The sequence below is a fragment of the Acinonyx jubatus genome, chromosome X, assembly GCF_027475565.1.
Source record: "Acinonyx jubatus isolate Ajub_Pintada_27869175 chromosome X, VMU_Ajub_asm_v1.0, whole genome shotgun sequence".
NCBI classification, from domain to species: Eukaryota; Metazoa; Chordata; class Mammalia; order Carnivora; family Felidae; genus Acinonyx; species Acinonyx jubatus.
Window position 1 is genome coordinate 84,737,659 of NC_069389.1, and position 21,865 is coordinate 84,759,523.

Here is a 21,865-nt window from a genome sequence, read left to right on the forward strand (position 1 = left end):
CCAGGGAGCTCTGAAGCAAAGAAACTCTTTTTAGCTCTTATAATAAACTCCTAAGACCCTTAGATACATGGGAAGTTATTTGGTGTTTACCAGTATTCAATAAGTGCTGAGAGGTCTTTAATGATTTTAAATACTAAATTCTCAAAGTAAAACTTTATATATATCCACCATTCAATAAAAGATGTTTTGAGAAATGAGATTAACAATAATTAAAGGCAGATAAACCTGTTACACATTCACAGCAAATATTAGTTGGCTAAATTCTCAAGAGTTCTACCCAAATTATTTACACACATACATACACACTTACCTAGTCAATAATATGCTCATGAATTAAAGTGGTAAGAGAGTTTTTCAATCTTAATGTGTATAAAGATTAAAGGATTCAATTAGATTTATTCATAGCTAACTATTGCCTTTCCATCCCAAAGTAGTTAAATAAAGGTAATTGGTTGCCTTGATTGTTGAAGATCTTACTAAAGATTCCATCACACTATAAATCTGACTACACAAAAACAACTGGAAAGGAACTAATGTTTCAATTATTCCCTCAAATTACAATTAGGAACCCATGGCCAAAAATGTAACTCTATATGCTTCAAAAAATGGCAGAATGCATAGAAAGCAATGCAAAAAAAAAAAAAAAAAAGATTCACAAAGGTGGAAAGACGAAGCCAGAAACAGAACTAAGGTCCATACAGATTAGCTATACTTACCATATTTAATGCGCCTACAACAAAAAGTTAATTTGCAAACCTTTAGAAAATAAGCTCAGTCTTAACTCATGAATAAGCCATTAATAAAGGTAGTCTGATTTGGTCTCAGTCTGGTTTATGTAGCACATTCAGACAAGTTTTCCTAACAACACTTATTATTTGGCCTGATTACCAAATTTCAGTTGCGGAGAGATGAAGTTACAGTGGGAACACTGGTAATGTTATCAACAACAAAACTGAATCACACACAAATATATTTAGCCCAAGACACTGACAAAAATCATTCAATTTTTGAAAGCTATGCAGCCTGCCCCCAGATTAACAAATTGCCTTTAAAATAGCCAATGATTTATCACTGAAGCAATTGCATGAACATTAGGTTTACAAGAGTCAATATAAATAGGAAACCATAAATATCTCACAATACTATGACACCACACACATAAAACTGGTATTTCTAGTTTAAGAAAAAATTTGACAAATAGAATACCTTTACTGTGGTCATGTATAAGCTTGAGATTAATAAGTGTACACAATGCTATAAAACAAAACTGCCAGAATGATTACTTCATTTTCAAGCATCGTGAAAAGATAAACAGAAAATAGTCAAATAAGTTGAAAAATGGCAACTACAAGAACTTGTCCTTTCCTACCAATTTTTATTCCTTGTCTTTCAATTCTATTTTTTCCCTTTTTTTTTCAGTAGCTAAGTTTTTGCCCCATTGCTTGATCTTTATTCAGTTACTTACGTCTTCCCAGGCTCCGCATCTTCATGCTGCAGATAAGCAGCCCCATTCTGGTCCTTCACAAACTCCTCTAAAGGGGTCAAGAGATCTTCTAGTTCCTTCTGCTGTGACAGGATAAAATCCAATTCTTGTTCCAGCCTGAAAAAACAAGTCAACGGAAGGGCTTATGAAAAGAATTGGGAGTGGCAAAATAAAGTTGAAAAACTAGAGCAAGGGGGAAAAAATGGACAAAGAAATCGATCTTTAATCTTTCAACCTAGAGAGTCTAAGGTTCTACCTTTTCTGATCCAGTTTCACTTTTTCCACTTCTCCATGCAAAGTTGTAATCTATAAATGAAAATAAGGATATGATAATGCAAATATTTGAATTTATATTTAATTTTAAAGCAATATTAATTTTCTTATGCACACTTCAAACATAGGCAATTTACTAAATCAGGGCACTCATTACATAGGAAAAGATTTGTAAGTTGATCATCAAATAGTGGAATAGAAAATTACCACAAAACACAGGTCTATACTCTTGTGTTCATCTGAAAATGTTTGTACAATACACGTAGAATAGTGAGACTATCTTCTTACCTTCTCACCATTCTCAATCAGTGTACGGTCCCAAGCATTGACCTGAGTGGCCTGGTGAAGAAAGTACCTCTCTTGATCCTCTAAATCAAGGCTCCATTTGTTTATCAGACCCTCCAGCTGACCATATGTCATCACAGGAGTTACGATTGCACTAAAAAAGAGGGATGCAAAGGGATACAGGTGTGCTTTTTTAAAAGGGCACATGCACCCCAATGTTTATAGCATCGCTATCGACAACAGCCAAAGTATGGAAAGAGCCAAATGTCCATTGACAGATGAATGGATATGTGTATATATATATATATATATATATATACACACACACACACACACACACACACACACACACACACACACACACATATATATACATACACACACACATATACATATATACACACAATGGAATATTACTCGGCACTCAAAAAGAATGAAACCTTGCCATCTGCAACAGTGTGGGTGGAACTAGAAGGTATTATGCTAAACGAAATTAGAGAAAGACAAATATCATATGACTTCACTCATATGTGGAATTTAAGATACAAAATAGATGATCGTAAGGGAAAAGAAGCAAAAATAATATAAAAGCAGAGAGAGGGACAAAACATAAGAGACTTTTTTAAAATGTTTATTTACTTTTGAGAGAGAGAGAGAGAGGCGTGAATGGGGCAGGGACAGAGAGAGGGAGACAGAGAATCCAAAGCAGGCTCCAGGCTCCAAGCTGTCAGCACAGAGCCTGACGTGGGGCTTGAACTCACAGACTGTGAGATCATGACCTGAGCTGAAGTCGGACGCTTAACCGACTGAGCCACCCAGGCGCCCCAAAACATAAGAGATTCTTAAATATAGAGAACAAACTGAGGGTTGGTGGAGGGGTTGTGGGTTGGGGGGATGGGCTAAATGGGTAAGGGGCATTAAGGAAGACACTTGCTGAGATAAGCACTGGGTGTTATATATAGGGGAGGAATCACTGGATCCTACTCCTGAAATCACTATTGCCCTATATGCTAATTAACTTGGATGTAAATTAAAAGAGAAAAAAAGAGAAAAAAAAGGGGAGCCCATTGTGGAGACAGGCTGAGAAGAAAAGGAGATTTCTTAGCAGAAGAACAAATTAAAGTCCTCAGGAAAATCTAAAAAAAAAAGAGGGATGCAGTATGATCATCTTTTAACTGTATTTTTTGAATGAATAACATAGGAGGACTTAGAGAAGAAAAGAGCACATGAGGAGTTTTTCAGACCTGCTCCCCAACAAAATCATCATAGCTGGTAAAGATTATTTTAAAAAAAACCATTCAAAATCTTTGGAAATTATCCTAGAGGAATATGGCAAATTATAAAAGCTCTACTAAGAAATCTACTAAATCTCAGTAAGAACAGCTGAAATCTGTGCCACACCTGCTTCCTTCCTTCCCCCTCAGCTCAGCATGATACAAGCTCCCTTCTGGGTGCATGTGGCCAAAGAGACAGGACTCCCTCTTCCCACAGCTCTTAATCAAAATGATCCATTTCCGGTCTAAGTAGTATCCACAAAACAGAGTAGGGAGCTGATCTTCCATCCTCCATTGGGCAGAACCGAACAGAACCATGATTCCCCTGCTGGGTGGTATCAAATAGGCTAAGCAGGTGGCTAAGTTTCCATCCCATGACTGGTGGAACCAGGCAATGCCTTAATTCTTCTGCTGGGGCAGTGTCAGCAGGGCTAAGCAGAGAGGTAATCATCAATTCTCTGCTCGCCAGAGGCAGGTAGTGTTCTATTCCCTTCCTCTACCAGGGTCCTGTCAGCGAAGGCCAGTGACAAGCTGAATCTAAATACCCACCCAGCAGCAATCAAGACATAATAAAGACAGGGTTAGTTACCATTAGGTTCCCCCACTTGTCACTAGTGTCAGTGAGACTCAATGGGGGGCTAAACTCTATGCCCACCTGGCATCATCACTGAGAATGAACAAAGTAATGCTAGTCTGCACTCGGCCCCCCTGCTCCCCAGAGCCTGTGTCAGTGAGGCCCAGTAGGGAACTAAGCTTCCATACCAAGCCAGCATCAAGAGGCTGAATGAAATTGGAAGACACAGAATAGTTGATATCCTGCTTCCTCACTCCTTTTGTGTCAGTGACACCCAAAAGGAAGGTGAAATTCTGTCTCCACCCTGCAGCACCTAAGTGGTTAGTCCCCCACTTCCTCTTATTTTGGGGACCCAGGGACCCATTGAGGCAATGAAGTGGTGGGACCCAGTGTCCCACCTTCTTGGGGAATGAGTCAGCAGGGCTGAGGGGGTAGCTGAACTTCCACACCACTCATGTGCATTGAGGCAGTATGAGTCAGCACCCCACTTTCACTGGGGTGGTGTAGGCAGGGTCTAGTAGGAAGCTGAAGATACAAACACACCCAACCCCTGCATTACACCCCAACAAAAGGATTACCTGATTGAAAAAAATTAAAATAGGACCTGGACTCTCCTAACATGATAGACATAATGTCCAGGATGCAACTGAAAATGGTCTGTCCTACCAAGAACCAGGAAAAATCACAACTCAAGAGAGAAAAGACAGTCCACAGGCACCGACAGCGAGAGGTGTCAGATGTTGGCATTCTCTGAAAAGAATTGTAAAGCAACCATCGAAAAATGCTCCAAACAAGCAATTATGAATTCTCTAGAAACAAAAGAAAAAGAGAAAATCTCAGCAAGGAAACTGAAGTTATAAAAAAGCAATTGAATGGAAATTATAGAATTGTAAACTAAAATGAAGGAAATAAAAAGCTCACGTGAAGGGTTTAATAGTAGAGTGAAGACGACCAAGGATAGAATCAGCAAACTTGAGAGTAGGTCAATAGAATTTTCAGAACAGCAAAGAGAAAAGAGACACAAAAATTAAAAAAAAAATCTAAAGAACCCAAAGGACAATAATTAAAGTGGTAACATTTGTATCATTGGAGTATGATAGATTAGAGAGGAAAAGACAGTATGGGACTGAAAAAGTATTCTGTAAAATAAAGACGAAAACTTCCCAAATTTGGCAAATGATATAAATCTACAGATTCAAGATGCTGAGCAAACCCCAAAGTGAATAATACAAAGAAATGTGCACTAAGACACCTAATACTTAAATTTCTGAAAACTAAAGATAAAGAAAGAAAAAAATCTTGAAGGTAGCCAGAAACAGCACATTACTTAAAAGGTAATACCAATTCGAATGACAGCAGATTTCTCATCTTAAACCATGGAGGCTAAAAGGAAGTGTCACAACATTTTTCAAGTACAGAAAGAAAAAAAAAAAACAAAACTGTTGACCACAACTTCTCTATCTGGTGAAAATGTCCTTCAGAAATGAAAGGAAAATAAAGATATTCCCTTGCAAGATTTTTTGCCGCTGGCAAACCTACTCTTGAAAATTGGCTAAACTGGGGGCACCTGGGTGGTTCAGTCAGTTGAGCATCCAACTTCAGCTCAGGTCATGATCTCACGGTTTGTGAGTTCGAGCCCCACATCAGCTCTATGCCGACAATGCAGAGCCTGCTTGGGATTCTCTCCCTCTCCTCTCTCTGCTCCTCCCCCACTCGTGCTTTCTCTCTCTCTCAAAAAATAAATAAATAAATAAATAAATAAAAGAAAAACGAAGAAAAAAGAAAACTGGCTAAACAAACAAACAAACAAAGAAATGAAAACAGAAGAAGGCTTTGGAACTTCATAAAGGAAAAAATGTCATAATGAACAAAAAGGGTAAATATAAGACTATCCTACTTCTCATGAATTTTAAAAATCATATTTGATGGCTGAAGTAAAAAGTATAACACCACATAATGTGGTGTTCAGTACATGGGGGAAAAACTTGAGACAAACTTAAAAGATAAGAGTAAAGGGAGCTACATGGAATTACCAAAGTGGTAAAATGTCAACATGACTAGACGATTCTAAGTTACATATGTATACTGTAACACTTAGAGCAACTACTAAGAAAATTAGACAAAGCAATATACTCAGAAACACTATAAAAATAGAACAAGGGGAGCCTGGGTGGCTCAGTCTGTTAAGCGTCTGACTTCGGCTCAGGTCATGATCTCATGGTTCGTGAGTTCAAGCCCTACTTCAGGCTCTGGGCTGACAGCTCAGAGCCTGGAGCTTGCTTTGGATTCTGTGTCTCCTCTCTCTACCCCTCCCATGCTTATGCTCTCTCTCTCTCTCTCTCTCTCTCTCTCTCAAAAATGAATAAACATTAAAAAAAAGAGCAAAATAGAACCCTAAAAATGGTCTTAATATCCCACAGGGAAATTACAAAACAAAGAAAAACAAAAACAGAAGTAGCAAACAAAAGACAAATAATAAAATGGCAAACTTAAGCCCAAACATACCGATAATTAGCTTAAATGTAAATGTGCTAAATATACCAACAAAAAGGCAGAAATTGGCAGAGTGGATGAAAATTATGACCCATCAATGTGCTATCCACAAGAAACTCGCTTCAAATATAAAGACACAAATAGGCTGAAAGTAAAACGATGGAAAAAGATGTACATGCAAGATTAATTTTAATGGCTATATTAATAACAGATGAAGTCAATTTAGAGCAAAGAAAATGACCAAAGAGGGACGTCGCATAATGATAAAGGAACCAAAGCACCAGGGAAGGCCAACAATCCTAAATGTGTAAGGCAGCCAACAGCAGAACCTCAAAATACACAAAAGCAAAATTGATAGAGCTAAAGGGAGAAACAGACAAACCCACAATTCCTGTTGAGGACTTTAAAAAGCCACTCTCCAGACTGAAAGGAGCTTTAGAGAGGAAAGCTGCAAGGATACAGATCTGAAAATACAACAAAGCAGGATCTAATCATCATACATAAAACACTCCTCCCAATAGCAGAGAAAACAATTTCCAGGTGCCCATGGAACATTTCACCAAAAAAGACTAGATCTTCAGGGTGCGTGGGTGGCTCAGTTGGTTAAGCATCCAACTCTTGGTTTCAGCTCAGGTCATGATCTCATGGTTCATGAGTTCAAGCCTCACCTCAGGATCCTTGTTGACAATGTGGAGCCTGCTTGGGATTCTCTCTCCCCATCTCTCTCTCTCTGCCCCTCTCCCCACTTGCGTGCATGCATGCATATGCTCTGGCTCTCTCTCTCTCTTCCTCTCTTTCTCAAAATAAACATTAAAAAAAGAAAGACTGTATCTTCATCATAAAACAAACCTGAACAAATATAAAAGGACTGAAGTCATATAGAGCATGCTCTCCAACTATAATGGAATCAAAACTAGAAATTGATATAGAAAGAAAATAAAATCTCCAAGCACTTGGAAATTAAACAACATACTTCTAAATAATCTATGGGCCAAAGAGTAATTCACAAAGGTAATCTGAAAAGTAGACAGAATTGAATGAAAATAAAAGTAAAACATAATAGAGTATGTGGTACACAGCTAATGCAATGGTGAGGATATTTAGAGCATTTAATGCTTACATTAGGAAAAAAGAAAGGTCTCAAATCAATAATCTATGTTCATTACTCAAGAAACCAGAAAAAGGGCAATATGAACTCACCACAGAGGGAAAGAAATAATAAATGGTAGATATCAATGAAATTGACAATGAAAACAATAGAGAATAATCAATCAATAAAACAAAAGCTATTTTTTTAATTAAAAAAATTTGTTTAATATTTTTATTTATTTCTGAGAGAGGGAGCGAGCTCGAGTGGGAGAGGGGCAGAGAGACAGGGAGACACAGAATCTGAAGCAGGCTCCAGGCTCTGAGCTGTCAGCACAGAGCCTGACACGGGGCTTGAACTCGTGAACCGTGAGATCATAACCTGAGCCAAAGTCGGATGCTTAACTGACTGAGCCACCCATGTGCCCCCAAAGCTACTTCTTTGGAAAAAGATGAATAAAATTGATAAAAGAAAGGTATCAACATACCAACATAAGAATTGAAAAAGCTATTAAAAGCACAAGAAGGAAATACTACAAACTTCGTACTCATAAATTTGACAACTTAGAAAAACAGACCAAATGAAAACCACACACTACTAAAACTCATGAAAGATGAACAGATAACCTGAGTAGTCCTAAAACCAGTAAAGAAATTAATTTGTAATTTAAAAGCTCCTGCAAAAGAAATATACAGGCCAAGGTTTCACTAAAGAATTCTGCCAAACATTCAATAAACACAATTTGTTACACAATTTTACACAATTCCTTCTATGAAACAGAAGAAGATACTTCTCAGATCATTTTATGTGGCTAGCATAATCCACATATCAAAACCAAAGACAAAATAAAAATGAAAGAAAACAAAACTACAGACCAGTATCTCTCAAGAACTTAATAGAAAAGTCGTCAAGCAAAATACTAGCAAACTAATCTAGAAAAGTATAAAAAAATTATACACCATGACCAAGTGGGATTTATCCTACATTTGTGAGGCTGGTTCAACATTTGAAAATCAATCAATGTGGGGCGCCTAGGTGGCTCAGTGGGTTGAGCATCTGACTTCGGCTCAAGTAATGTGAGTTTGAGCCCCGCGTCGGGTACTGTGCTGACAGCTCAGAGCCTGGAGCCTGCTTCTGATTCTGTCTCCCTAGCTCTCTGCTCTGTCTCTCTCTCTCAAAATAAATAAACATTAAAAAAAATTGAAAATCAATCAATGTCATTCACCATATCATTATGCTAAAGAAGAAAAATCCTAAAATATTGTACCAATTGAGGCAGAGAAAACATTTGACACAAATATGTCCAACTGATTTTTGACAAAGATGTGAAAGCAATTCAGTGGAGGAAGCTGAAGACTCCCTTTCAACAAATGCTGTTGGAAAAATCGGACATCCACAGACAAAAAAAGAAAATGAACCTTACTCTAAACCTCACACTTTACAGAAAAATTAACGCAAAATGGATCCTGATTTAAATGTAAAACTGTAAAACTTTTAGAAAAAACTGAGAATCTTTGGGATCTAAGGTTAGGCAAAGAGTTCTTAAACTTGATATTAAAACACGGTCCATTAAAGAAAAAACTAGACCTCATCAATAAAAGTTTTTGTTCAGCAAAACTCCCGGTTAAAAAGATGAAAAGGCAAGTTACAGAGTTAGAGAAAATATTTATAAACTACAAATCTGAAAAAAAAACTGAATCTAGAATGTAAAAAAACTCTCAATACTTGAAAATAAAAAAAGAAATTCAAGTAGAAAATGGACAAGACATGACATGAACAGACACATCATCAAAGACAGACATGCTGATGGCAGAGAAACACATGAAAAGATGTTCAACATCACCAGTCGTCAGGGAAATGCAAATTAAAACTGCAACGAGATATTATTTCACATCTATTAGAAGGGCTAAAATAAAAAAATAGTGACAACATCAGATCCTGGTGATAATGCAGACAAGCTGGGTCCCTTACACATTGCTGTTCGGTGTGTAAGATGGCACAGCCACTCCGGAAAAGAACTTGGCAATATATTAAAAAAAAAACACACACACACACAACAACCACACCACTCAGTAATTGCACTCTGGGCATTGATCCCAGAGAAATGAGACTTACACTCACAAGAAAAAACCTGTACACAAATGTTCCTCACAGCTTTATTTATAACTGCCAGAAACCAGAAACAACCTAGGTGTCCATCAACAAGTGAATAGTTCAATTATAGTTCATCCACAATACCATGGACTACTTCTCAGAAATAAAAAGGAAGAAAGTGCTGATACACATGACAACCTTATCTTAAGGAATTATGACTAGAAAAACAAAACAATCCTTAAAGATCACATAATATACAATTCATTTGTATAACATTTCTTTAAATGTCAAGGTTATAGAAATGGAGAACAGATTCCTCATTGCACAGGGTCACGAAAAGGAGGGGAAGGTAGTGAGTGTGGCTATAAAAGGGCAACAGGAAGGATCCTTGTGCTGATGGAACTGTTCTATACCTTGACTATATCAATGCCAATATCCTGGATGTGATACTGTACCTCTAGCATAGCAAGATGTTATTATCGGGGCATACTAGGTAAAGGACACAAAGAATTTTTTGTATTCTTGCCTAGAAGTACATGTGAATCTACAGTGGTCTCCAAATAAAAATTTAATTTAAAAACCCAAACAAGGGGTGCCTGGGTGGCTCAGTTGGTTAAGCATCCCACTCTTGGTTTTGGCTCTGATCATGATCTCATGGTTTGTGAGTTCGAGCCCCACATTGGGCTCCGTGCTGACAGTGCGGAGCCTGCTTGCGATTCTCTCTTTCTCTCTCTCTCCCTTTCTCTTTCTCTGCCCCTCCCCCACTCACTCTGTCTCTCTCTCTCTCAAAAATAAATAAACTTTAAAAAAGTAATAAAAAAAAGGGGCGCCTGGGTGGCTCAGTCAGTTGAGCATTTGACTTCAGCTCAGGTCATGATCTTGCGGTCCGTGAGTTCGAGCCCCGCGTCGGGCTCTGTGCTGACAGCTCAGAGCCTGGAGCCTGTTTCAGATTCTGTGTCTCCCTCCCTCCCTCTCTCTCTGACCTTCCCCCGTTCATGCTCTGTCTCTCTGTCTCAAAAATAAATAAACGTTAAAAAAAATTAAAAAACCCCAAACAGTTAGAGAGGGACATGGTATAGATTCTAAGATTATAGGCTCTGGAACTCAACTGGCTGAATTTTAATCCTGGCTCAACCATTATCAAGTGTACAACCAGGGGCAGATTATAAAATTTGTATGTGCTCCAGTTTTCTCATCTATAAAATGGGAACAAAATAGTGCCTACCTCATAGGGTTATTGGGAAGATTAAATGATATGATGTTTGTAAAGCACTGTCACATTGCTAAATATTTAGTAATTGCACAACAAATGTTAGCTATTATTAGTAATAGTAATAATAGTATTATAATGGTAATAAGACAAACGCAAGCTGTTAATTGTTCAATTTATGAAGCTACAGAAATCCTTTATCTGCTCCTTTGACGGAGTCATTTACCTAAAATTCAAACACTATTCTACAGCTATATAAGCAAACTATACTTTGTACATGATAAATAAAATGAAATTCACACAAATTTTCAAATAAACAGGCTTACTTAACAGTCGAAGTAAAAGGTATGGAATTAATACCGACTGGAACAATGCTATTAATCCCAGCTGATGCCAGTGATCTTAGATTCAAAGTAAAGCCACTGGTGGTTGTGGTAGTCGTAGTGGTAGTAGTGACAGTGGTGGTAGTCGTTGTTGATGCTGTAGCTGGAAAATAAAATGCGTGTTATGAAGAAATGAGAGACTTACTTAGTCCTTGATCATTCAGGATAAAAACTATAGAAGCATTTATTTTTATTTATTAATTTTTTTAATTTTTTATTTTATTTTCAAGAGCAAGAGAGACAGAGCACGAGCAAGAGAAGGCATAGAGAGGGGGAGACACAGAATCCAAAGCAGGCTCCAGGCTCTGAGCTAGTCTGCAAAGAGCCTGACGCGGGGCCCAAAGTCACGAACCTCAAGATCATGACCTGAGCCGAAGTCAAACGCTCAACCGACTGAGCCACCCAGGGGCCCCATTTTTTTATTTAAAAAAAATTTTTTAATTTATTTTTGAGAGAGAGAGGCACAGAGTGTGAGCAGGGGAGGGGCAGAGAGAGAGGGAGACACAGAATTGGAAGCAGGCTCCAGGCTCCAAGCTGTCAGCACAGAGCCTGACGCAGGGCTCGAACTTGGGAACCACAAGATCATGACTTAGGCCTAAGTTGGACCCTTAGTCAACTGAGCCACACAGGTGCCCCTACAGAAGCATTTTTTTTAAATGTGAATTTGAACTCAAAGTTGTATGGATTTGCACTTAACATTGTTATAATATGAAGTGATATACAGCAGGCCAGATATCTGGGTTAACTCTTCTGCCAAAAATTAAAAATCCTGGATATATTTGTAGAAAAATAAAATTTACAACTTAACCAGACCTGTAACCATTAAAGAAATTGAATCAATCCTCAAAGCTCTTCCCATAAAAAAACCTTCCAGACCCAGATGAGTTCGCTGGCAAATTCTACTAAACTTGTAAGGAAAGAATAATTGCAATCTTATACAAACTCTGTACATCTATACTTTTGTATACTTACATGAATAGATCTGTGTAATTAATTCCTAGAAATGAAATTGCTGGATCAAAGGGTCAGCATGCCGTAAGTTTTAATATATCTTGCCAAACTGCCCAACCAAAAAGATTTTGCCAATTTACATTTCTATCAATAGGGGAGAGCACCTGTTTCTCTACATTATAGCCCATACTACATATATCTTTGCCAGTCTAATAAATAAAAGTCTCTCAAAGTTTCATCTACAGCCCAGACCTCACTTCTATGTGTCTTTTCCTATTGCACCCCTACTAGAATTCCCAGCCCTCTCTAGATGAAATCCTCAATATACTTCATGGCCTAACTCAAATTCTTCCTTCCTGGTATTTGTCACCCACTTCTCTTCCACTCCACCATTATCCCTTAGTTTTCTGAAACTTCTATAGCACTTTTGGTTTTTCCTACACACTGAGCACTTAAAGAACAATTCACAGAAAACTGTGCCTGGTGGGACCTGCAAATGTCTTCTTTTCTTCTTTTTGGTTCTCTGTATTTTCAAATGTTCTCAGTAATTAATAGATGATGGTTCTGTAACAAGAAATTTGTTATAAAAATATATTATAACACATGTACACAATTGTTTGTTTTACATTAGCCCTGCTTTCCCAATTAGCAGTGTTTTCAGGTTAGTGGCCGTATTAGATAAATACATAAATCATGGTGCCTGCCAAAATATTCACAGCCTATACTGAGGGGAACTGGCCTACTCTGTTCCTGCTGAGGGGCCAAGCTCAGATATTCCTTCTTTATTCCAAGAATTCTGTCCTTTGCTCCTGATTCACAGTCAATTGGGACAAGGGTGGGCATCCGAAGTACGGTATCCATCCCATATACTACTGGCAGCTTATACAAGGGTCTGGCATAGAAAACTCTAGCCAAGCAAGGATAAAATAGGTCAGCATCTCATTTTCAAAAATTTGTAACTATGGAAAGAATCAGACTATAGGTAGAAATATGGAAATATTTCCAAAAATATGGAAAGAATCAGACTTTAAGCAGAAATTTGGAAGTATTTCCAAAAGTGTAGGAAAAAATCAGACAATAGGCAGAGGCGGATTGAAAGGACCTACAGAGGTCACACATGAAGTAGAATTAAGGAGTCTGAGTAAGCCAAAATTAAGAATAAGCTAAAATCGGGGTGCCTGAGTGGCTCAGTCAGTTAAGCGTCCAACTTCGGCTCAGGTCATGATCTCGTGGTTCATGAATTCGAGCCCCGTGTCAGGCTCCATGCTGGCAGCTCAGAGCCTGGAACCTGCTTTGGATTCTGTGTCTCCCTCTCTCTCTCTGCCCTCCCATGCTCGTGCTCTGTCTCCCTCTCTCTCTCAAAAATAAACATTAAAAAATATTAAAAGGATAAGCTAAAATTGTAAGGTAGAAAAAGAGGTAAGGAAACCAATGGAAAGTTTAAAAAAGTAAGGGTAGACTAAGGGAGAAGAGCTGAATTATGTTTATGCAACAGATTCAGGGGGTCCCTAAAAGTTGCCTCTAGAACAACTCTTAAATTCTGATTTCTTTCAAGTTCAGTGCCAGGACAATACCTGTGTTAGATTTCTAAAAGATTCCATTTCCCTTTTGGCCACAAGAAATCTTAAAATAATTTCCCCATTTTTTGTGTTAGCCTTTCTGAGGGTGGAATGAACACCACAAGGAAAGACCATATCCAGTCACAAAGGATCCCTGGGGTCACTTATCACTCCAAACACTTGAGAAGATTACAGACTGGATCCCATGTGGCATTCTTTACAATCATATGTCATCATAATTTTCACCTGAGAATAAAAATGTTATCTGAAAAGAAATCCTTCCCCAGAAATACTGAAACTTAATGACACTATCAAGACCCCTCCTGTATTGATTAGTTCAAACAGAAAAACAGAAAAGCAATTAAGAAAAACAAAGAGTCCTTTTTATAAAGCTTTTCTTCACCCAAAGATTTTTTTCAAAAAAAAAATAGTAATCTGTTTTGGGGCACCTGGGTGGCTCAGTCAGTGAAGTGTCTGACCTCAGCTCAGGTCATGATCTCACGGTTTGTGGGTTCAAGCCCCACGTCAGGCTCTGTGCTGACAGCCTACTTCGGATTTTTTTCTCCCTTTTTCTCTGCCCCTTCCCTTCTCATGCTGTCCCTCTCTCTCAGAAAAAATAAATAAGCATTAAAGAAAGTAATCTGTATTTCCTGACATGGACAGATGTGCAAAGATGATATATAAGAAAAATAATTGTAGGATTATGTGTGTGTGCGTAATTATCCCATTTTTGCAAAACAAATAAATTCAATGTGTGTTTGTATGTGTTTGGAAAAAAAGGCTGGAAAGATAACTACCAAACCATCCTTTCTAGAGACAGTGATATATGTACAGACACACACACACACACACACACTCACACACACACGCACATACGTGTGTGTGTATGATTTTTATAAAAAGAAAAGCAAGCATCATCACTACCAAAATATCTCCACAAAGATGTTGAGTGATACCTTCAGGAAATTAATACCTGTCAGCCTAAACATAAAAGCATCCTGAGTCAAAAAAAATGGTATGATTATTTTAACCTTTTAAGACAGTATTTATCTTTGTTCCTTAGCTTTTATGGTATTTTTAAAAGGTATAAATTAGCTCTGGCATAGAAGATAATACTCAAATGCCAACAGTATTTCAATTCATACACAAAAAAGCCATGGATTTGAGAATGAAAGTTCCATCACAGTCTGATTTTGTAGGTTATGACTTTGGTCTAAACTAAATGCAGCCATCTTTACATTATCTGTGTAGTAAAAGGGAAGCACAGTTCTATAAATACTAAGACATAACTGCCTATCACATTTGTATTTAAATAAATCTCATTCTGATGTTCTTAAAGATGGTTATATAAAATAGTGAAAAGATCCTTTAAAACATCCTACTATCTGATTTTTCTATCCAAACAAACATTTTCCATACAAAAGATAAGACTGATAAAAAGCAAGCTTTCTTGGGGCACCTGGGTGGTTCAGTCAGTTGAGCATCCGACTCTTGGTTTCTGCTCAGGTCATGGTCTCACGGTTCATGGGTTCAAGCCCCATGCTGGGCTCTGTGTGCTGACAGCATGGAGCCTGCTTGGGATTCTCTCTCACTCTCTCTCTCTCTCTCTGTCCCTCCCCTGCTCATGCTGTGTGCTGGTTTTCTCTCTCTCTCTCTCAAAATTAAAAAAAAAAAAAACTTAAAAGAGTTATTATTTAAAAAAAAGCAAGCTTCTCTTAAAACTTGATTATACCTAGGGCAGAGGATAATGCCAAATGGCTATAAATTTGCAGACACAGACACTTGAAAGCTGCCCTACAAGGCTGATCTGTGAGGTGAAAAGTCTGAGCAAGTAAATATGCTTGGGGAGAAGGAATGGTAAGTAGGGGGAAAAACTAACTCTGGGTTAAGGGTGTCAAGTTGAGACATCTGATGGGGAGATGGGCATATAAGGTAATGGTAGATGCAATGGCAATAAGGGGTGGGTTAGGAGCAAAGGTACCAGTTTGCAGGAAGGAATCTGAGACCTAGCTAGGGAGGGGGTGAGTTATGGCCGGGTCCTCAAAGCACATGCAAATTCATATTTCAGTGACTCTACCCATGGCTGAAAGAATCAGTTCTTTGTTCAGCATTTTAAAGGGGGAAATTATGGGTTATGTTATTTGCAAATATGGTAACTTTTAAAGTTCTCAAGACACACCCTTCACAACTCTTATAGGTTGGCTAGTTGCCTAGTACACAGTAGAAACTCAGGTAGGTATCAGTCATGCAAAAGAATAAATAGATGGTGGACTTCTCTGGTTAGGAATAATTTCTTTAAATTTAAAAGAGATTGACTTTTAATTTATGCCAGGTTTGAAGAAAGAATCGTTCAGCCTCAAGTAAACTTTTTAAAAACATTTTTTTGAATGAGCACAAGTGGGGGAGGTGCAGAAAGAGAGTGGGGACAGAGGATCTGAAGCGGGCTCCATGCTGAAAGCAGCGAGCTGGATGTGGGGCTCAAATTCGTGAACTATGAGATCATGACCTGCACCGCAGTTAGATGCTCAACCAACTGAGCCACCCAGGTGCACCTCAAATAAACTTTTAAAATAAGACAAGTAAAAGTTTCCTAAAATGGAGTCTGACTTAATGGTAGGTTTAAGTAGCAACTGACTCCTAGCCACCCCGCTCACTACAAGGCAACGACCGGCCAAGTTCTCTTCAACCTACAACCTAACTGGCTCCTAACTGGCAGAAATAAATTTAGGATGGAAACTCTTGTAATCAGCTTTAGGATAGGGTCAACTTTAATGCAGGTCAAAACTTAGATTAAGTTCTAGGGAAAAATAACTATCAATCTCAATCTACTGGGTCAATGTAAACACTATGATCAATAATAAAAATTCTTAAATTGAAAAGTTGACAAGAATTTGATAGCAGCTTTAAGTATGGTCATATCAAAGGACTACTAGTATCATCGGTATCAGATGTCTCACTACACTTTGGCAATCGTCAGTACTGGTGTACCTTTTGCATACTATGATGAAATGATCAAAACTTAGACGATACTAAAAACTACAGAAATCAATGTACTTACTGCTTGTTATACAGCATACTTCCAATGAGCATCCAAACACATCACACACCCCAATAATTCTAAAATCTTACTAGATACAGTATGAGCTCCTCCACCCATTCCAGGAAATTTGAATCCAAATCCCAAAGTTAAACCACCAAATGCTCCATTTGAAGTTGTTGGGGAAACAACTGCAGAAAAGAACATAAAGATTACCTATTACACCTTAATTTAAAAACAGTGAGTAGTTTATTTAGGGTCTTTTTCATCTGAAGTGTCCTTTACAAACTTTTGGCTAAACTCCAAAAACCTGTGGCTAATCCATTTACAAGAAATGTTCAGAAAAGGCAAATCTATGGAGACATAAAATAGATTAGTTATCTGGGGCTGAGAGACCTTATTTGGATGATAGAAATGTTCTAAAACTGGATTACAGTTTTAGTGGTAGTTACACAATTCAGTAATCTTATTAAAATCACTGATTTGCATGCTTAAAATAAGTTAATTTTATATGTAAGTTTTACCTCATTAAAGTTAATTTTACAAACACTATGGTAGAGCTTTCTTTTCATTTTGTAGGCAAGGACATCAAAGACAGGAATGAAAACAAGCCTGTCAAAGGTCAGAGGGCAAGTCTCTGATTGAAAATCAAATTCATGCAACAACTATAAGTTCTAACCTCAGACATGGTCTTATTCACAAAATCTATCGTAGTGGAGAAGGATATTGCTTACACATATCAAAACGCTTCCAGAATCCCAGTCATGTCTCAAAAGTGGAAGTCTACTTGGTAGAAAATACAACTCAGGTGGTAACCAGCAATTTTAACTAATGTTTACCTATGCCAACTTCACAAGAGGGTAGGGATGGCAGACCACTATTTTTCACCCTGAAGTAGGCATGAGCATTTCCTGGCAAGTTTTATTCCTAGGAATGGCGACAATCTTCCTATAACAGGGCTGCGGGGGAGGGGGGTGGGGGATGGAGGGCATATTACAGCTAGGGTTACAATAACAAAGTCTAATGATAAATGTCATGGCACTGTGAATATATCTTGAAATCAGAGTCAGTTTATATGGACCTGTAAAAAAAGAATTACTCAACATTTGTTGTTACTGTACTAATGGAAGATACATAGCAAAGAAGTTGGGGTTACAAGATAATTAATATCCCACTTCTCAGCTCTACACATCCAGATGTTCCTCTTCAAGGAGAGAAGCCACAAGACATCACACGGTGTCAATTAAAACCCCAAACTGGTCCTTTTGTCATCCATCACTTCTGATAGGTAAAGTGTAAGGACCACAAAACTGGTCTATCTGCAAGAATACATTATAGCAAAACTCCAACATTCATTTCCCATTTTATCTTATTCACATGGATAATAAGACTTCTTCTCTTTCAGACATACTTGGCAAAACTCCCATCTTACTATTCCCATTAGCTTCAAGAAGTTGTTTCAAAACATTACAATGTTAATGAATTATATGCTTAAAATTATCACTTTAAGCTGGAATAATCATGTTAACATAAAATTCACAGCTAAAGCCATGACAATTGGGTTCTTAAGCAAAGCTACTATTGATATCAGCAGTTACAGATGGGTTCAAGCATAATGATAATTTACGAGATGCAAGAGATCCATAGCTTATATTGGCAAATTAAGCGAAGTTGCCTGATGCGAAATACCAGGCTTTTCTCTGCAACCAGTAACTTACATGAGAACCCAGAAGCAACAGTGGAGGTAGAAGCATCTGACACTGAAGTAAACAGCATGGTGCTTGAATGAGTAGTGGCGTCAGCAGTCGATGCTGAAGCCGAACCTAAAAATCAAAGTCATGAGCAGAAATATATGTCACTGAGCAATTTTTAAAAAGTAAAACACCATTATAACAAGGTTCATTTATATGGAGAAACTGAAACAGAGCAAGGAAAATCAGATACTCTGAAATCTAATAAATAAAACACAATAACAGTCTGATTAAAAAAAGTAGTTTATTAGTAATACTGAGTACAGCCAGTCTTCTAGCACCATCATAACAAAGAAATTCCACTTTATGGAAGAGGGGGATCCTCCTCCAGAGCTGCAACATAAGAAGTCCTAGGGACCTATATTCCCCAGTGAAACAACCATAACTGGTAAAAAAGAAAAAAATAATAATAATAAAATGTTGAAATCTCGGGAAACTGTCCTACAGGTATACAGCAAATAAAGAACATTTACTCAAGAAAATCTGCTAAGACTCAGTAATACCAGTGAAAGTCTGGCATATGACCCACAATCCACTTCTCTCCATCCCCATCCTCACCCTGAAGGAAGCCATACTCCAGGCAGGAGCTGCCAATAAGACGGGCCCAGACTCCCAAACAAGGGACAAAGCATTTCATTGGGGAGGGCAAGCAGCCAGCATATCACCTCCAATGCCGATTTAATGGGTTGAAGCAGATTTAATGGGCTGAAATTCTTGGCAAGTACAGCCAAGAGTAGAGGGACTCCCTTCCTTAGGTTAGCCCTCATTCATAGGGCAGAGGCTCTACACCAGGCACATCAAGTTGAGAATACTGGAGCCCCATCACCCTTACCCTGACTGCTTTGCCCCAGCTCACTTGCAGGGCTGAGCTTCCACACCTGAAGAGATAAGCAAGATCAGAGAAAACTGTCACTGCACAGCGCCCAAAGCAATGTTTCAAAGATTTTGCCCAAGGGTAAAGGCGGCCCATAAAAAGAGAGTTCCCAAGCTATCCCCAAAAGAATTGACTTTATTTGAAAAAGAATGTGAGGAAATTCAAGCCAAAAGATTCTCTCTCAAAAAAAAAAATTTAATTAAGAGGAAGCAAGTACCTTCATGAGACCAAGATTTAGGCTGTAGACTAGTTAGTTTACCAGAGGTAACTAGGGAAAGAGAAGGTTGAAGAGGCCTCCTCCTGAGATCAGAAGAATTAATACTCATACATGCTACACTTTGGATGAATCTTGAAAATAGTAACCTAAGTGAAAGGAGCCAGACACAAAAGGCCACATAATGTATGATTCCATTTATATGAAATGTCCAGAATAGGCAAATCCATAGAGAGAAAGTAGACTAGTGGATGCCAAGAGCTGGGAGGAGGGGGTAATAAGGTCTGACTGCTAATGGGTACCCGGTTTGTTTTGGGGTGATGAAAATATTCTGGAATTACATAGTGGTAATGGTTGCACACTCAATGAATATATTTTAGAAACGTTGAATTGAATACTTTAAAAGGGTGAATTTTAAGATATGGAATTATACTTCAATTATGCTATAAAAAAAGGATCCTCTCAATAGAAGCAGAAAAAGCATTTGCGAAAATCGAACACAGCTTCATGATGAAAAGGTTCAACAAACTAGGAAGAGAAGGGAATTTCTTTAACATGATAAAGAGCATTCATGAAAAACCCACAGCTAATATCATATTTAATGGTGAAAGACTGCATACTTTCCCACTATCATGAAGAACAAACTAAGGATGTCTGCTCTTACCAACAATACATTGGAAGTTCTAGTCAGGACAATTAGGCAAGAAAACAAAATAAATGGCATCCAGATCAAAAAAAAAGAAATAGACCTATATCTATTTACAGGTGACATGATCATGATTACAGAAAATTCTAAAGGAGCCACAAACAAAATCTATTAGAACAATAAACAAGTTCAGCAAATCTGCAGGAATCAAGATCAACATAGAAAAATGAATTACAGGGGCACCTGGGTGGCTCAATCAGTTAAGCATCTGACTTTGGCTCAGGTCATGATCTCATGGTTCATGAGTTCAAGCCCCATGTCAGGCTCTATGCTGCAGACAGCTCAGAGCCTGCAGCCTGTTTCAGATTCAGTGTCTCCCTTCTCTCTCTGCCCTCCCCCACTAACACTCTGTCTCTCTCTCTCAAAAATAAATAAACATTAAAAAAATTTTTAAAAAGAAAAATGAATTCCAATTCTATATACTAGCAATGAACAATCCACAAATGAAATTAAGAATGCAATTCCACTTATAATCACTCAAAAAATACTTAGGAACAAATCTAACAAAAGAAGTACAAGACCTATACCCAGGAAAAGATAAAACATCATTGTAAGAAATTAAAGACATCCTAAATAAATGGAAAGATCTCAGATTTGTGGATCAGAAGATTTAGTATTGTTAAGATGATGTAGTAGACAGAAAAATGGTCCCCAAACATAGCCACATCCTAATACCCAGGGCCTACAGACATATTACCTTACGTGACAAAAAGGTCTTTATAGATGTGATTAAGGTTTAGTACCTTGAGATAGGGAGATTATCCTGGATTATCCAGGTAAGCAAAATCTAATGACATAAATCCTTAAAAATAGAGATTATTTCCAGGCTATGGGCAGTGGGAGATGTGACTACAAAAGAATGGTCAGAAAGATACAAAGTTGCTGATCCAAATGGCCATCTAACACATGAAAACAAATTCACTGTCATTAGTCATTGGGAAATTGAAAATCAAAACCACAATGAGATTCCACTTCAAATGGACTAAAATGGCTATAAATCAAAAAGTCAGATAAAATCAAGTGTCGGTGAGGATGAGGAGAAATTGGAAACCTCATACGATGCTGGTGGGAATGTAAAATGGTACAGCCACTCTGGAAAGCTGCCTCACACTTCTTCAATGTGTTAAGCATAGACTTACCATATGACCCAGTAATTCCATTCCTAGGTACCTACACAAAAGAAATGAAAACATATATCCACACAAAAACATGTATGTGAATGTTCATAGCAGCACTTTTCATAATTGGCAAAATGTGGAAACAACACAAATGAACATCAACTGACGAATGGATGAATAAAATATGGTACATCCATACAATGGAATTTTATTTGGCCATAAAAAGGAAAAGGAGCACTGATATATGCAAAAACATGGATGAGCCCTTAAAATTTTATGCTGAATAAAAGAAGCTAATCACAAAAGATCACATATTTTATGATTCCTTTTGTATGAAATGTCCAGAATAGGGGAATCTAGAGCCAGAAAGCAGATTAGTGGTTATCAGGGACTGGCAGAAGGGAGGAATGGATAGTGTCTGCTCATGGGTATAGAGTTTCTTTAAAGGGTGGTGAAAATATTCTAAAACTGCGGTAATGACTGCACAATGCAGTAAATA

At 37.9% G+C, this 21,865-nt stretch overlaps 1 protein-coding gene across 3 annotated transcripts in view; it reads right to left on the minus strand.

Moving 5' to 3' along the window:
• The window catches only part of NUP62CL (nucleoporin 62 C-terminal like), a 79,678-nt gene that overhangs the window by 27,887 nt on the left and 29,926 nt on the right, over nt 1–21,865 (minus strand). For 2 of the 3 annotated variants that reach the window (XR_008289811.1, XM_027054898.2), the window contains exons 2-7: nt 18,422–18,526; nt 16,796–16,894; nt 11,100–11,259; nt 2,045–2,195; nt 1,740–1,789; nt 1,466–1,600 (exon numbers count right to left, since the gene is read on the minus strand). Coding sequence is in view for 2 of the 3 variants with exons in the window: in XM_027054898.2 (XP_026910699.1) it covers nt 1,466–1,600; nt 1,740–1,789; nt 2,045–2,195; nt 11,100–11,259; nt 16,796–16,894; nt 18,422–18,479 (653 nt within the window). In the remaining variant the exon portion in view is untranslated. The remainder of the gene's footprint in view (nt 1–1,465; nt 1,601–1,739; nt 1,790–2,044; nt 2,196–11,099; nt 11,260–16,795; nt 16,895–18,421; nt 18,527–21,865) is intronic. The other variant, XM_027054899.2, reaches the window with a different exon arrangement.